Genomic DNA, 16,331 nt, shown 5'->3' on the forward strand with positions numbered 1-16,331 from the left:
ACCCCGCCGGGCCGGGAGGGCGGGGTCGGGGGGAGGGCGGCCAAGATGGCGGCGGTGGCGGGGTGAGGCGGCGGCGGTGGCGGCGATGATGTCCGGGGCGGAGGATCGTGAGGCCGGCGGGGGCCCGGCCGCCCCCTCCGCTGCCCTCCCCGGCCCCACAGCTTCAACGGGCGGCCCGGGCGAGGCGGGCGGCGGCGCCGAGGAGTCGGGTTCGCTGCTCGGCCCGGCCCGGCCTCACGCTGAGGCGGGAAGCGACCCCGACGCGCCGCCCAAGAAACGCTTGAGGGCGGCGGGAACGGGGGCGGGTGGGCCCGAGGGGGCGGCGGGCAGCGTGAAGCTGGAGGAGCGGCTCTACTCCGTGCTGTGCTGCACCGTCTGCCTCGACCTGCCCAAGGCCTCGGTCTACCAGGTACGGCCGGGCCCCCCCCCCGCGCCGGGGCCTCCCCGGCGGCCACCGACCCCCCCCCGGGCCGGCCCCCGTTCCTCATCGGCCACCGACACCCCCCTTGTTGTCACCAGCCAGCTCTCCATGTCCCCACCCCCCAGCAGTGGCACCTCCTGGGGCTTTTTTGCACCTCCCCCCACCCCGGGCTCCTTGGCCCTGTCCCCCCTCGGTGCTCAGTGACACCCCCAGCTCCTTGTGTCCCCTCCATCAGTCACAGCCCCCCCGGAGCCTCCTTGTCCCCTCATCGGCCACCAGCCACCCCTTGTCACCATCCGGCTCTCTGTGTCCCCACCCCCATCACTGACACCTCCTGAGGCTTTTTGTGTGTCCCCCCCCCTGCCCAGGGCTCCTTGTCCTCTGTCCCCCGCTCTGGTGCTCAGTGACACCCCCAGCTCCTTGTGTCCCCCCCCAAGAATCACAGGTCCCTCAGGGGCTCGTTGTGCCCCCCCCGCAGGGTTCCTTGTCCCCTCCCTGGTGCTCAGTGACACCCCCAGCTCCTTGTGTCCCCCCTCCTTGATCACAGCCCCCCCTGGAGCCTCCTTGTCCCCTCGTCGGTCACCAACCCCCGCCTTGTTGTCCCAGCCAGCTCTCCATGCCCCCTCTCTCATCAGTGACACCCCCAAAGCTTTTTGCCCCCCCAGAACCCCTTGTCCCCTGTCCCCCCTCCCACTGCTCAGTGACACCCCCACCTCCTTATCCCCCCCTGCCCATCAATCACAGGTCCCTCAGGGGCTCCTTGTGGCCCCCAGGCCACCTTGTCCCCCCCACCTCAGTCACAGCCCCCCCAGAGCTCCTTGTCCCCCCCACCTCGTGCTCAGTGACACCCCCAGTTCCTTGTGTCCCCCCCCAAGAATCACAGGTCCCTCAGGGGCTCCTTGTGTCCCCCCCCAGGGCTTTTTGTCCCTTGTCCCCTCCCTGGTGCTCAGTGACACCCCCAGCTCCTTGTGTCCCCTGCATCAGTCACAGGCCCCCCAGAGCCTCCTTGTCCCCTCATCAGCCACCAACCCCCCCCTCGTCACCACCCAGCTCTGTGTCCTCGCCCCCATCAGTGACACCCCCTGTGGCTTTTTTCCCCCTGCCCCCGACACCTTGTCCCCTGTCCCCCCCCACTGCTCAGTTCCACCCCCACCTTCTTGTGTCCCCCTGATCAATCACAGGCCTCCTCAGGGGCTCCTTGTGCCCCCACAGGCCACCTTGTCCCCCATCCTTGACCCCCCGCATTGGTCACAACCCCCCCGAGCCCCTTGTCCCCTGTCCTTCCACTTCCTGCTCAGTGACACCCCCAGCTCCTTGTGCCCCCCCCCAACAATTACAGGTCTCTCAGGGCTTCCTTGTCCCTCCCCCAGGGCTTCTTGTCCCTTGTCCCCCACCCTTCTGCTTAGTGACACCCCCAGCTCCTTGTGTCCCCCCCCCATCAGTCACAGCCCCCTCAGGGGATTCTTGTGCCCCCTCAGGGCTCCTTGTCCCCCCTATTTGACCCTTGTCCCCTCACCTCAGTCACAGCCCCCCCAGAGCCCATTGTCCCCTGTCCCCCCACTGCTCAGTGACACCCCTAGCTCCTTGTGTTACCCCCCGCTCCCCATCAGTCACAGGCCCCTGGGGCCTATGTGCCCCCCCAGTCATTGATATCAACCCCCCCCCCAATCACCCAACAAGATCCTCCCCTGTCACCCTCCATCCCCCCCAAAAAAGATGGACCCCTCCACCAGTCCCTGTCACCCCATGGGGGCCACTGACCCCCACCCATTCCCCTCAGGCACCCACCGCACTGGGTGCTCCCCAAGACCCCCCCTCACTGCTCAATGGGGGGGTTCAGGTTCCTCCCCCCCAGCCCCATTTGGGGACTTTAGGGTCCTGTCCCCTTTTAGGGACCCCAGAGTCCCCCCCAACCCATTTGGGGACTTTAGGGTCCCGTTTCCCCCTCATCCCATTTGGGGTCTTTAGCGTCTCATCCCCCTTTAAGGGACCCCAGGGTCTCGTCCACTTTTAGGGATCCCAGGGTCCCCCCCGATCCCATTTGGGGACTTTAGGGTCCTGTCCCCTTTTAGGGATCCCAGGGTGTCCCCCCGACCCCATTTGGGGACTTTAGGGTCCCGTCCCCTTTTAGGGATCCCAGGGTCCCCCCCTCGACCCCATCTGGGGACTTTAGGGACCCCAGGGTCCCCCCCCATCCCATTTGGGGTCTTTAGGGTCCCATCCCGTTTTAGGGACCCCAGTGTCCCCCCCCGGCACCTCTTAGGGCTCCAGATACCCCCTGAGCCCCCCCACTGTCACCAACGCCCCGGGAATGCTTTTGGTGGCTCGGTCGCATCGGTGACTTTGCTGACGGTGATGGCAGAGCCGGGGGGTCCCATCCCCTCCCTGTTTTTTTTGGGGGGGAGGGGTCATTCTTGGTGGGGGATCCCCTTGTTGCGACGTTTAAGAGCATTAAAACCGCACCGGGTGCCAGATCCCCAACCGATCTGGCACCGGCGCTTGCCAAACCGGCTCCACGTGCCGGGCAGGACAGACGGACGCTCCGCATCCTTCCTCCCGACCTCGTCATCCTCACCGCCCCCGTTTAATTAGACCTGACGAAGCCTTTGCCGGGGATGTAATTAAACCCGTGGTACCGGCACCTTCCCAACCTCCAGCGCGTTCGTTCGTTTGGACCAAAGCGCTAACGAGCGGCTGTAATTACATGCTGAGGAGGAACGGGAGCGCTTGGCCGGATCCAGAACCGGTGTGTTTGGTGACGAGGATTTTCAACTGAAGCCGACGTGGTTATTTCGTGCGCCGGTGTCTCCGGTTTAACACCCGGCAGGAGGGAAAACCGAAAGGTTTTGGAGCGGGAACAATGGACGTGGTGGCTCAGCAGATCCGGCGCTAATCCCGGCGCGGCTCTCCCATCCCGGCGGAGGATTAAAACTCATCCTGGCGCCGTCTAACGAGCTCCCGGTCGTCCTGCCGGCGGGAACCCGGCTGGAATTTGGTGATGAATCCCCGCGATGTGCCGAAACTCATCCTGGAGGTGACGGCGAATCCTCATCGCATTTGGGGAAGGATTTTCGTAAAGCCACCGGTGGGAGCTTCCCCATCCGTTGGGATGTCCGTGTGTCCCTTGACGGGTCCCTGCGCTCACCGGTGGTGGAGAAACACCCGGTGGATCCGGTGCCATCGTCACCACGCGACACCTTTACCAGGACACCCGCAGCGATGGACGCGGCTTCACCATCCTCCCCGGTGGATCCGGTGCCACCATCACCACGCGACACCTTTGCCAGGACACCCACAGCGATGGATGCGGCTTCTCCATCCTCCCCGGTGGATCTGGTGCCACGCGGCTTCTCCATCCTCCCCGGTGGATCCGGTCCCACCGTCACCACGCGACACCTTTGCCAGGACACCCGCAGCGGTAGACACGGCTTCTCCATCCTCCTCGGTGGATCCGGTGCCACCGTCACCACGCGACACCTTTGCCAGGACACCCGCAGTGATGGACGTGGCTTCACCATCCTCCCCGGTGGATCCAGTGCCACCGTCACCACGCGACACCTTTGCCAGGACACCCGCAGCGATGGACGCGGCTTCACCATCCTCCCCGGTGGATCCGGTGCCACCGTCACCATGCGACACCTTTGCCAGGACACCCACAGCGATGGACGCGGCTTCTCCATCCTCCCCGGTGGATCCGGTCCCACCGTCACCACGCGACACCTTTGCCAGGACACCCGCAGCGATGGACGCGGCTTCACCATCCTCCCCGGTGGATCCGGTGCCACCGTCACCACGCGACACCTTTGCCAGGACACCCGCAGCGATGGACGCGGCTTCACCATCCTCCCCGGTGGATCCGGTGCCACCGTCACCACGCGACACCTTTGCCAGGACACCCACAGCGATGGACGCGGCTTCACCATCCTCCCCGGTGGATCCGGTGCCACCGTCACCACGCGACACCTTTGCCAGGACACCCACAGCGGTAGACACGGCTTCTCCACCCTCCTCGGTGGATCCGGTGCCACTGTCACCACGCGACACCTTTGCCAGGACACCCGCAGCGATGGACGTGGCTTCACCATCCTCCCCGGTGGATCCAGTGCCACCGTCACCACGCGACACCTTTGCCAGGACACCCGCAGCGATGGACGCGGCTTCACCATCCTCCCCGGTGGATCCGGTGCCACCGTCACCATGCGACACCTTTGCCAGGACACCCACAGCGATGGACGCGGCTTCACCATCCTCCCCGGTGGATCTGGTGCCACGCGGCTTCTCCATCCTCCCCGGTGGATCCGGTCCCACCGTCACCACGCGACACCTTTGCCAGGACACCCGCAGCGGTAGACACGGCTTCTCCATCCTCCTCGGTGGATCCGGTGCCACCGTCACCACGCGACACCTTTGCCAGGACACCCGCAGTGATGGACGTGGCTTCACCATCCTCCCCGGTGGATCCGGTGCCACCGTCACCACGCGACACCTTTGCCAGGACACCCGCAGCGATGGACGCGGCTTCACCATCCTCCCCGGTGGATCCGGTGCCACCGTCACCACGCGACACCTTTGCCAGGACACCCGCAGCGATGGACGCGGCTTCACCATCCTCCCTGGTGGATCCAGTGCCACCGTCACCATGCGACACCTTTGCCAGGACACCCACAGCGATGGATGCGGCTTCTCCATCCTCCCCAGCCATCCCTTTTGGCAAACACCAGAATTTGGCGCTGGATCTTGGCTCTTTCCCTCTGTTTTCTGGGTCGGATTGACGCCACCATCATAAACGCCTTTTAAAGATGATTTTTCCCCTAAACCCGGCGATTTTTGGGACGCACGCAGCACATCCCAACCTTGCGATCCCACAGATCTGGCACACGGGGGCAACCTTCCCCCCTTATTTTGGTGCGATTCCCCGCACCGTGCGGCACTCCATCCCCCTCCCTACCACTTTTACCACCCGCCGCGTGTTTTTGGGTTGGCAAAGCGCCTTTTTCCACCTCCGGCGCATCCAAACTCCCTTTGCGTGACTCGGTTTTCCCCATAGCGCGAGGCTGACGTTTGGTTTCTCCCTCCCCTCTTAGTGCACCAACGGGCACCTGATGTGCGCCGGCTGCTTCATCCACCTCCTGGCGGACGCGCGGCTCAAGGAGGAACAGGCCACGTGCCCCAACTGCCGCTGCGAGATCAGCAAGAGCCTGTGCTGCCGCAACCTGGCCGTGGAGAAAGCCGTGAGCGAGCTGCCCTCCGAGTGCGCCTTCTGCACCCAGCAGTTCCCCCGCTCCCTCCTGGAGCGCCACCAAAAAGAGGAGTGCCAGGACAGGTAACCCGCGCCCCGCCACTAAAAGACGTTGGCACCGTGGCCCAAAGCCTTTGGTGCCACAGCCCCGTCGTTTTGATGCCAATCCCCCATCGTTTTGACATGGTGTCCCCCATCATTTTGGCACCATGTCCCACATCATTTTGTCACCATGTCCCCCTTCATTTTGCCTCCATGTTCCGCATCACTTTGTCACCACATCCCCCTTCATTTTGTCGCCGTGTCCCCCTTCGTTTTGCCTCCGTGTCCCCCTTCGTTTTGTCACCATGTCCCCCTTCGTTTTGTCGCCGTGTCCCCCTTCATTTTGCCTCCATGTTCCGCATCACTTTGTCACTGTGTCCCCCTTCATTTTGTCGCCGTGTCCCCCTTCGTTTTGCCTCCATGTTCCGCATCACTTTGTCACTGTGTCCCCCTTCGTTTTGTCGCTGTGTCCCCCTTCATTTTGCCTCCATGTTCCGCATCACTTTGTCACTGTGTCCCCCTTCGTTTTGTCGCCGTGTCCCCCTTCATTTTGTCTCCATGTTCCGCATCACTTTGTCACCACATCCCCCTTCATTTTGTCACCGTGTCCCCCTTCATTTTGTCTCCATGTTCCACATCATTTTGTCACCATGTTCCCCTTCATTTTGTCGCCGTGTCCCCCTTCGTTTTGCCTCCATGTTCCGCATCACTTTGTCACCATGTCCCCCTTCGTTTTGTCGCTGTGTCCCCCTTCATTTTGTCTCCGTGTTCCGCATCACTTTGTCACCACATCCCCCTTCATTTTGTCACCGTGTCCCCCTTCATTTTGCCTCCATGTTCCGCATCACTTTGTCACTGTGTCCCCCTTCATTTTGTCGCCGTGTCCCCCTTCATTTTACCTCCATGTTCCACATCACTTTGTCGCCGTGTCCCCCTTCATTTTGTCGCTGTGTCCCCCTTCGTTTTGTCGCCGTGTCCCCCTTCGTTTTGTCGCCGTGTCCCCCTTCGTTTTGTCGCCGTGTCCCCCTTCGTTTTGTCGCCGTGTCCCCCTTCGTTTTGTCGCCGTGTCCCCCTTCGTTTTGTCGCCGTGTCCCCCTTCGTTTTGTCGCCGTGTCCCCCTTCGTTTTGTCGCCGTGTCCCCCTTCGTTTTGTCGCCGTGTCCCCCTTCGTTTTGCCTCCATGTTCCGCATCACTTTGTCACCACGTCCCCCTTCGTTTTGTCGCCGTGTCTCCCTTCGTTTTGCCTCCATGTTCCGCATCACTTTGTCACCATGTCCCCCTTCGTTTTGTCGCCGTGTCCCCCTTCATTTTGCCTCCATGTTCCGCATCACTTTGTCACCGTGTCCCCCTTCATTTTGTCGCCGTGTCCCCCTTCATTTTGCCTCAATGTTCTGCATCACTTTGTCACCATGTCCCCCTTCGTTTTGTCGCCGTGTCCCCCTTCATTTTGCCTCCATGTTCCGCATCACTTTGTCACCATGTCCCCCTTCGTTTTGTCACCGTGTCCCCCTTCGTTTTGTCTCCATGTTCCGCATCACTTTGTCACTGTGTCCCCCTTCATTTTGTCGCTGTGTCCCCCTTCGTTTTGCCTCCATGTTCCGCATCACTTTGTCACCATGTCCCCCTTCGTTTTGTCGCCGTGTCCCCCTTCGTTTTGTCTCCATGTTCCGCATCACTTTGTCACCACATCCCCCTTCATTTTGTCGCTGTGTCCCCCTTCATTTTGCCTCTATGTTCCGCATCACTTTGTCACCATGTCCCCCTTCGTTTTGTCGCCGTGTCCCCCTTCATTTTGCCTCCATGTTCCACATCACTTTGTCACCATGTCCCCCTTCGTTTTGTCGCCGTGTCCCCTGTTGAGGGTTAGGATTGCGGGGTGACAATCAAACCCTGGCAGATGTACTGTTAACCTCCTCTCCCCTCCACTTCCCCCTTTTTGCCCCTTCCCACTCAGGACAGGCGATCGGGAGGGAAAGAAGGACAGAGAGAAGAGAGTTGGAAAAGTTAAAGATGTTTTACTAATGCTACTAATAAGAATAGAGAAAATAACACAAAATATACAAAACCACTCTTGTAAGTCTCAGCAGCTGCAGAGCCAGCACCCAAAGTCCAGGATTAGACTCTGTAGCCAACCGGAGCTGGATTCAGTCTCTCACTAGGCCTCAGTTCGCAGGGACGACCAGCAAGGTCCTCTCCTAATGTCGACCATGAGGGAAAAAGGGAAAGAGGGCAAAGGGCCGAGATCCTCGTGATCTCCCACTTTTATATGAAGTATTCACGTGAACGGAATGTTATTCACCGTTGGTCAGTCTCTTGATCATCAGTTTCTCGTTGCCCCTCTCGCGAGATGTCCATCCGTGCTTATCAATAAGTTTACATTCCATTGCTGGGTTTAACCAAAACATGTGTTGGGTTCTCCAGGAAAATGCAGCTAACATGAAGGCTTTAGCTGACAGGCAAAAATTCACTAAAAGAGAAACTTGTTTTTTAACAAAACCAGGACATCCCCCTTCATTTTGTGTCCCTGTTCCACGTCATTTTGTCACCGTGTCCCCCGTGGTTCTGACACTACGTCCCCCCTCGTTTTGTCGCTGTGTCCCCCTTCGTTTTGTCACCATGTCCCCCATGGTTTTGATGCAGTGTCCCCCATCATTTTGTCGCCATGTCCCACATCATCATTTTGTCGCCATGTCCTCCATCGTTCTGCCACCATGTCCCCCATGGTTTTGACACAGTGTGCCCCATCATCATTTTGTCACCATGTCCCCCATGGTTTTGACGCAGTGTCCCCCATCATTTTGTTGCCATATCCCCCATCATTTTGTTGCCATATCCCCCATCATTTTGTTGCCATATCCCCCTTCGTTCTGCCACCATGTCCCCCATCATTCTGACACTGTCACCCCCTTCGTTCTGCCACCGTGTCCCCCATCATTCTGACACTGTCACCCCCTTCATTCTGACACCATGTCCCCCATCATTCTGACACCTTATCCTGTATCGTTCTGACTCCGTGTCCCCCATCATTTTGACACCATATCCCCCATTATTCTGCCACCGTGTCCCCATCATTCTGACTCTCTCCCCCCCTTCATTTTGACACCGTGTCCCCAATCCTTCAGAGGCCATGTCCCAAGTAATTTTGTTGCTGTGTCCCCCATCATTCTGACACCGTGTCCCCCATCATTCTGACACCGTGTCCCCCATCATTCTGACACCACGTTCTGCATCATTTTGTCGCTGTGTCCCCCGTCGTTTTGTCGCCGTGTCCCCTGTCATTTTGTCACCATGTCCCCCATCATTCTGCCACCATGTCCCGCATCATTTTGACTCCATATCCTGCATCATTTTGACACCGTGTCCCCCATCCTTCGGTCACCACGTCCCCCATCATTTTGACACCATATCCTGTATCATTCTGATGCCATGTACCCCATCATTCTGATGCCGTGTCCCCCATCCTTTAGACACCGTATCCTGCATCATTTTGACACAGTGTCCCCCATCATTCTGTCACCATGTCCCCCATCATTTTGACACTGTATCCTGTATCATTTTGACGCCATATCCCCATCATTCTGTCACCATATCCCCCATTGTTTTGGCACCATATCCTCTATCGTTTTGGCGCCGTGTCCCCATCATTCTGACACCGTGTCCCCCGTCATTCTGACACTATGTCCCGCATCATTTTGACACCATATCCTGTATCATTCTGACACTGTGTCCCCATCATTCTGATGCCATGTCCCCCATCATTTTGACACTGTGGCCCCCATTATTTTGTTACTGTGTCTCCCATCATTTTGCCACCACGTCCCCCATCATTTTGCCACCTTGTCCCCCGTCATTCTGACACCTTGTCCCCCATCATTTTGCCACCGTGTCCCCCATCATTTAGACACAGTGTCCCACATCATTTTGCCACCACGTCCCCCGTCATTCTGACACCTTGTCCCCCATCATTTTGACACCATGTCCCATGTCATTTTACCACTGTGTCCCCCATCATTCTGTCACCATGTCCCCCATCATTTTGACACCTTATCCTATATCGTTTTGCCACCGTGTCCCCCATCATTCTGTCACCGTGTCCCCATCGTGCTGTCACCTTGCCCCCCATCATTTTGCCACCGTATCCCCCATCATTCTGTCACCGTGTCCCCATCGTTCTGTCACCTTGCCCCCATCATTTTGCCACCGTATCCCGCATCATTCTGTCACTGTGTCCCCATCGTTCTGTCACCTTGCCCCCCATCATTTTGCCACCGTATCCCGCATCGTTTTGCCACCGTGTCCCCATCGTTCTGTCACCTTGCCCCCATCATTTTGCCACCGTATCCCGCATTGTTTTGCCACCGTGTCCCCATCGTTCTGTCACCTTGCCCCCCATCATTTTGCCACCGTATCACGCATCGTTTTGCCACCGTGTCCCCCATCGTGACTTTGAGCATCTGAAATGATTTTCCGGCTCTAAATCCACCTTTTCCCCCCCTCAGGGTGACCCAGTGCAAATACAAGCGCATCGGCTGCCCCTGGCAAGGCCCCTTCCACGAATTGACGGTGCACGAGGCCGAGTGCACCCACCCCACCAAAACCGGCAACGAGCTCATGGAGATCTTAGACGAGATGGACCAAACGAGGAAAAAAGAAATGCAGCTTTACAACAGCATCTTCAGCCTCCTCAGCTTCGAGAAGATCGGCTACACAGGTAACGGCGCCGCCAAAACCCCGGCTTAATCTCAGGCGGGATGCGTTTGGTAGCGCCAAAGGGTTTAGAAGCGATCGGTAGTTGTAAATCGAACCGTAAATGATGTTCCGGTGCCTTCTCGCTGGCTTTGCCGGTGATGGGTGTGGGAAGCCCCGGTGATGCCGCACAGGTAGGTAAACCGGGTTTTATTTGGGTGTATCCGTGTTAAAACCGGGTTTAGGCTTTAAACACCGTGTCACCGGGGTTTGTGCCGCCCCTCAGATCCCAATAAACGGCGCTTGGCCACCCGAACCGCATCCGTCTGTCTGTCCTGGACGCTGGGAAAGCCTTTTGGCAGCTGTCGACCCCCTGACACCCCAAATCTCCCCATTTTGGGGGTGTTCTCCCCATCTTGGGGGTGTTCTCCAGCACTCTGCTCCTCCCTGACCCACGTCTCCCCATTTTGGGGTGTTTTGCACAGGTTTGCTCTTCCCCAACCCATTATCTCTCCATTTTTAGGGCTGTTTTGTCCATTTTTGGGGGGGTTTTCCAGCTCTCTTCCCCCTCCCTGACCCAAATCTCCCTATTTTGGGGTGCGTTCTCCCCATTTTGGGGTGCATTCTCCCCATTTTTGGGCATGCTCTCCCCATTTTTGGGGTTGTCTTCCAGCTCTCAGTCCCTCCCAGACCCCAATTCTCCCCATTTTTGGGTGTGCTCTCCCCACTTTTGGGGGGTATTTCCCATTTTCTGCCCCTGCCTCACCCAATTCTCCCCATTTTTGGGGTACGTTCTCACCATTTTTGAGGTGCATTTCCCATCACTCTGCCCCTCTGAGACCCCAAATCTCCCCATTTTTGGGTGCATTCTCCCCAATTTTGGGGCGTTCTCCCCATTTTTGGGGGTGTATCCCAGAGCTCAGCTCCCCCCCCAACCCCAGTTCTCCCCATTTTTGGGGGTGTTCTCCCCATTTTTGGGGTGCATTTCCCAACTCTCTCCCCCTTCCAGACCCAATTCTCCCCATTTTTAGGTGTGTTCTCCCCATTTTTGGGGGTGTCTTCCAGCTCTCTCCCACTCCCTGACCCAAATCTCCCCATTTTGGGGTACATTCTCCCCATTATTGGGGTGCGTTCTCCCCATTTTCAGGTGTGTTCTGATTATTTGGGGTTGTCTTCCAGCTCTCTCCCCCTCCCTGACCCAAATCTCCCCATTTTTGGGGTGTATTCTCCCCATTTTTGGGGGTGTCTTCCAGCTCTCTGTCCCTCCCAGACCCCAATTCTCCCCATTTTGGGAGTGTTCTCCTCATTTTTGGGGTGCATTTCCCATCACTCTGCCCCTCCAAGACCCCAATTCTCCCCATTATTGGGGTGTCTTCTCCCCATTATTGGGGCACGCGCTCTCACCATTTTGGGGGTGCATTCTCCCCATTTTTGGATGTGCTTTCCCCATTTTTGGGGGTGTCTTCCAGCTCTCTGTCCCTCCCAGACCCCAATTCTCCCCATTTTTGGGGGTGTTCTCCCCATTTTTGGGGTGCATTTCCCATTTTCTGCCCCTCCCTGACCCCAAATCTCCCGATTTTTGGGGTGTGCTCTCCCCATTCTGGGGCCCGTTCTCCCTATTCTGGGGTGCGCTCTCCCCATTTTTGGGTGCACTCTCCCCATTTTTGGGTGCGTTTTCCCTCTTTTTGGGTGTGTTCTCCCCATTATTTGGGGTTGTCTTCCATCTCTCTCCCCCTTGCTGACCCAAATCTCCCCATTTTGGGGTGCATTCTCCCCATTTTTGGGGGTGCTCTCCCCATTTTTGGGGCTGTGTTCTGACCCAATTTTCCCCATTTTTGGGATGCATTTTCCCATTTTTCTGCTCCTCTCTGACCCCAATTCTTCCCATTTTTGGGTGCGTTCTCCCCATTTTTGGATGTTTCCCGTAGCTTTGCTTCTCCCCTACCCCAATTCTCCCCATTATTGGGGTGCGTTCTCCCCATTTTTGGGTGCGTTCTTCTCATTATTGGGGTTGTCTTCCAGTTCTCTCCCCCTCCCTGACCCAAATCCCCATTTCTGGGTGCCCTCTCCCCATTATTGGGGTGCGTTCTCCCCATTATTGGCGTTGTCTTCCAGCTCTCTCCCCCTTCCTGACCAAATCTCCCCATTTCTGGGGTGCATTCTCCCCATTTTGGGGTGCGTTCTCCCCATTTCTGGGTGCGCTCCCCCCATTCTTAGGGTGCATTTCCCAGCTCTCTCCCCCTCCCTGACCCAAATCTCCCCATTATTGGGGTGCGCTCTCCCCATTTCTGGGTGCGCTCTCTCCATTTCTGGGTGCGCTCTCCCCATTATTGGGGTGTGTTCTCCCCATTATTGGGGTGCGTTCTCCCCATTTCTGGGTGTGTTCTCATTATTGGGGTTGTCTTCCAGCTCTCTCCCCCTCCCTGACCCAAATCTCCCCATTATTGGGGCGCATTCTCCCCATTATTGGGGTGCGTTGTCCCCATTATTGGGCCGTGTTCTCCCCATTATTGGGGTGCGCTCCCCCCATTCCCAGCCTGCCCTTCCCATCTCTCTCCCCATTTCTCCCCGCTCCCAGAGGTCCAGTTCCGGCCGTACCGCACCGACGACTTCATCACGCGCCTGTACTACGAGACGCCGCGGCTCACGGTGCTGAACCAGACCTGGGTGCTCAAGGCGCGCGTCAACGACTCCGAGCGCAACCCCAACCTCTCCTGCAAGCGCACCCTCTCCTTCCAGCTCCTGCTCAAGAGCAAGGTCAACGCGCCGCTCGAATGCTCCTTCCTCCTGCTCGAGGGGCCCTACGACGACGTCAAGATCCGCCCTGTCATCTACCGCTTCGTCTTCAGCAACGAGAGCGCCGAGAGCGACTACCTGGCGCTGCCCATCCGCGACTCGGTGGAGTGTAACAAGCTGCTGGCGGCCAAGAACATCAACCTGCGCCTCTTCCTCTTCCAGAGCCAGAAATAGAGCGGGGAAACAGAAGGGGAAACCCATGAAATGGTCATTGACTGGTGGCTCTTGCTCTTGCCGGGGCCAAGAATGAAATGAATAAACCATTGACTGGCAGCCGGAGCCAGAAATTAAACCGATAAACCATTGACCCGAAATTGAACCAATAAACCATTGGGTGGTGCCTCTTTCTCTCCTAGAGCCAGAAATAACATCCAAGAAAGCCAATAAAGTCATCGTTGACTGGTGGCTCTTTCTCTTGCAAGAGCCAGAAACGAAATGAATAAACCATTGACCGGCAGACAGAACCCAAAATCGAACCAATAAACCATCGGCTGGTGCCTCTTTCTCTCCTAGAGCCAGAAATAAAATCCAGGAAGCCACTAAAATCATCATCAACTGGTGGCTCTTCCTCTTTCCAGAGCCAGAAACGAAATGAATAAACCATTGACCGGCAGCCAGAGCTGGAAATCGAACCAATAAACCATCAACCGGTGCTTCTTCCAGAGCCAAAAATAGAGTGGGGAAACAGAAGAGGAAACCCATGAAATGATCATTGACTGGTGGCTCTTGCTCTTGCCGGGGCCAAGAATGAAATGAATAAACCATTGACTGGCAGCCGGAGCCAGAAATTAAACCGATAAACCATTGACCCGAAATTGAACCAATAAACCATTGGGTGGTGCCTCTTTCTCTCCTAGAGCCAGAAATAACATCCAAGAAAGCCAATAAAGTCATCGTTGACTGGTGGCTCTTCCTCTTGCAAGAGCCAGAAACGAAATGAATAAACCATTGACCGGCAGACAGAACCCAAAATCGAACCAATAAACCATCGGCTGGTGCCTCTTTTTCCCTTAGAGCCAGAAATAAAACCCACAAAGCCACTAAAATCATCATCGACTGGTAGCTCTTCCTCTTCCCAGAGCCAGAAATGAAATGAATAAACCATTGACCGGCAACTCTGCCTCTTCCAGAACCAGAAACGAAATGAATAAACCATTGCCCGGCAGCCAGAGCTGGGAATCGAACCAATAAACCATCAGCTGGTGCCTCTTCCAGAGCCAGAAATAGAGCTGAGAAGACCCAATCAAACCCATGAAATGGTCATTGACTGGTGGCTCTTGCTCTTGCTGGGGCCAAGAATGAAATGAATAAACCATTGACTGGCAGCCGGAGCCAGAAATTAAACCAATAAACCATTGACCCAAAATCAAACCAATAAACCATCCGCTGACAGCCAGAACGAGAAATCAAACCGATAAACCATTGGCCCGAAATTGAACCAATAAACCCTTGGCTGGCGGCCGGAGCCAGAAATCAAACCAATAAACCATTGACCCGATATTGAACCAATAAACCACCGGTCGGCAGCCAGAACCAGAAATCAAACCAATAAACCATCGGCTGGCAACCAGAACCAGAAATCAAACCAATAAACCATCGGTCGGCAGCCAGAACCAGAAATCAAACCGATAAACCATTGACCCAATATCGAACCAATAAACCATCGGCTGGCAGCCAGAACCAGAAATCAAACCAATAAACCATCGACCGGCAACCAGAACCAGAAATCAAACCGGTAAACCATTGACTCGATATCGAACCAATAAACCATTGACCGGCAACCAGAACCAGAAATCAAACCAATAAACCATTGACTGGCAACCAGAAATCAAACCAATAAACCATTAACTGGTGTCTGTTCCTCTTCTAGAGCCAGAAATAAAACTCCAAGACCCAAGAAAATCATCATTGACTGGGGCTCTTCTTAAAGCCAATAAACCATTGACCGGCACCCAGAGCTGGAAGTGGAACCAATAAACCATCGACCAACGCCTCTTCCAGCGCCAGAAATGAAGCCGAAAAACCCAATAAAACCAATCAAATGGTCATTGAGTGGTGGCTCTTCCTCTTCAGAAATGAAATAAAGCCAAGAAAACCAATCAAGTGGTCATTGAGTGGTGGTTCTTGCTCTTCCAGAGCCAGAAATGCAATGAATGAACCATCAACCGTTGGATTTGCCTCTTCTGGAGTCAGAAATAAACCCCCAAAACCCAATAAAACCAATAGAATGGTCATAAACTGGTGGCTCTTCCTCTTGAGAAATGAAACAAACCCCAGAAAACCAACCAGAGGCAGAAATAAAGTCAATAAACCATCAACCAACGGCTCCTTCTCTTCCGGATCCCAAATAAACCATTGACCGGCAAAACCCGGCGTTGAGCTTTTCCTCTTCTGGAGGCGGAAATAAGAGAAATAAAGGCGTAAATTGGTGGGTTTTCCTCTTCTAAAGACAGAAATAAATGGATTAAACCCAATAAAATCATTGAGCGACGGCTCAGAGGGAAAATAATATGAATAAAACCATCAAGTGGAGGCGGAAATGGAAGAAATAAACCCGTAAATTGGCTGATTTTCCACTTCTGGAGGCAGAAATAACCCAATAAACCCATCGACTGGCGCTCGGAGGCACAAATAAAATGAATAAACCCATCGCCCGGCGGTTTTTCCTCTTCCGGAGACGCAAATCGTTACAAACTGGGAATAAAGCACCGAATCCCAGGAGGAAAATCCCGCGTCCCCCCCCGCGTTGCGCCCGCGGCTCCAAAGGCGGGAAAACGGGCCCTTCGGGGGGTTTTACTGTGAGAATAAAGGAAATGGGAGTTTTCCAAGAGTTCTCTGGGGCCGCGTGAGGTCGGTGGGGGATGAAAATGGGGGGGTTTGGGGCTTCGGAGTGAAATTGGAGGGGTTTTAATGAAATTTGAGAGGTTAGAATGGAATTGGAGGGGTTAAAACTGAGATTTGAGGGGTCAAAACTGGAATTGGAGGGGTTAAAAGTGGAATTTGAGGGGTTAAAACTGAGATTTGAGGGGTTAAAACTGGAATTGGAGGGGTTAAAACTGATATTTGAGGGGTTAAAACTGGACTTTGAGGGGTTAAAACTGAAACTTGAGGGGTTAAAACTGAAATTTGAGTGGGTTAAAAGTGAAA

At 55.8% G+C, this 16,331-nt stretch overlaps 1 protein-coding gene across 1 annotated transcript; it reads left to right on the forward strand.

The window, feature by feature from the left end:
* The first annotated feature begins 16 nt into the window (after positions 1-16).
* ZFTRAF1 (zinc finger TRAF-type containing 1) lies at positions 17-16,014 on the forward strand. The gene is made up of 4 exons (XM_065830692.2): positions 17-409; positions 5,506-5,744; positions 10,202-10,413; positions 12,967-16,014. Exons 1-4 carry the CDS (start codon positions 86-88, stop codon positions 13,356-13,358), a joined length of 1,167 nt encoding a protein of 388 aa, XP_065686764.1. The 5' UTR covers positions 17-85; the 3' UTR covers positions 13,359-16,014.
* Positions 16,015-16,331: the final 317 nt, after the last annotated feature.

The sequence above is a fragment of the Patagioenas fasciata genome, chromosome 2, assembly GCF_037038585.1.
Source record: "Patagioenas fasciata isolate bPatFas1 chromosome 2, bPatFas1.hap1, whole genome shotgun sequence".
NCBI classification, from domain to species: Eukaryota; Metazoa; Chordata; class Aves; order Columbiformes; family Columbidae; genus Patagioenas; species Patagioenas fasciata.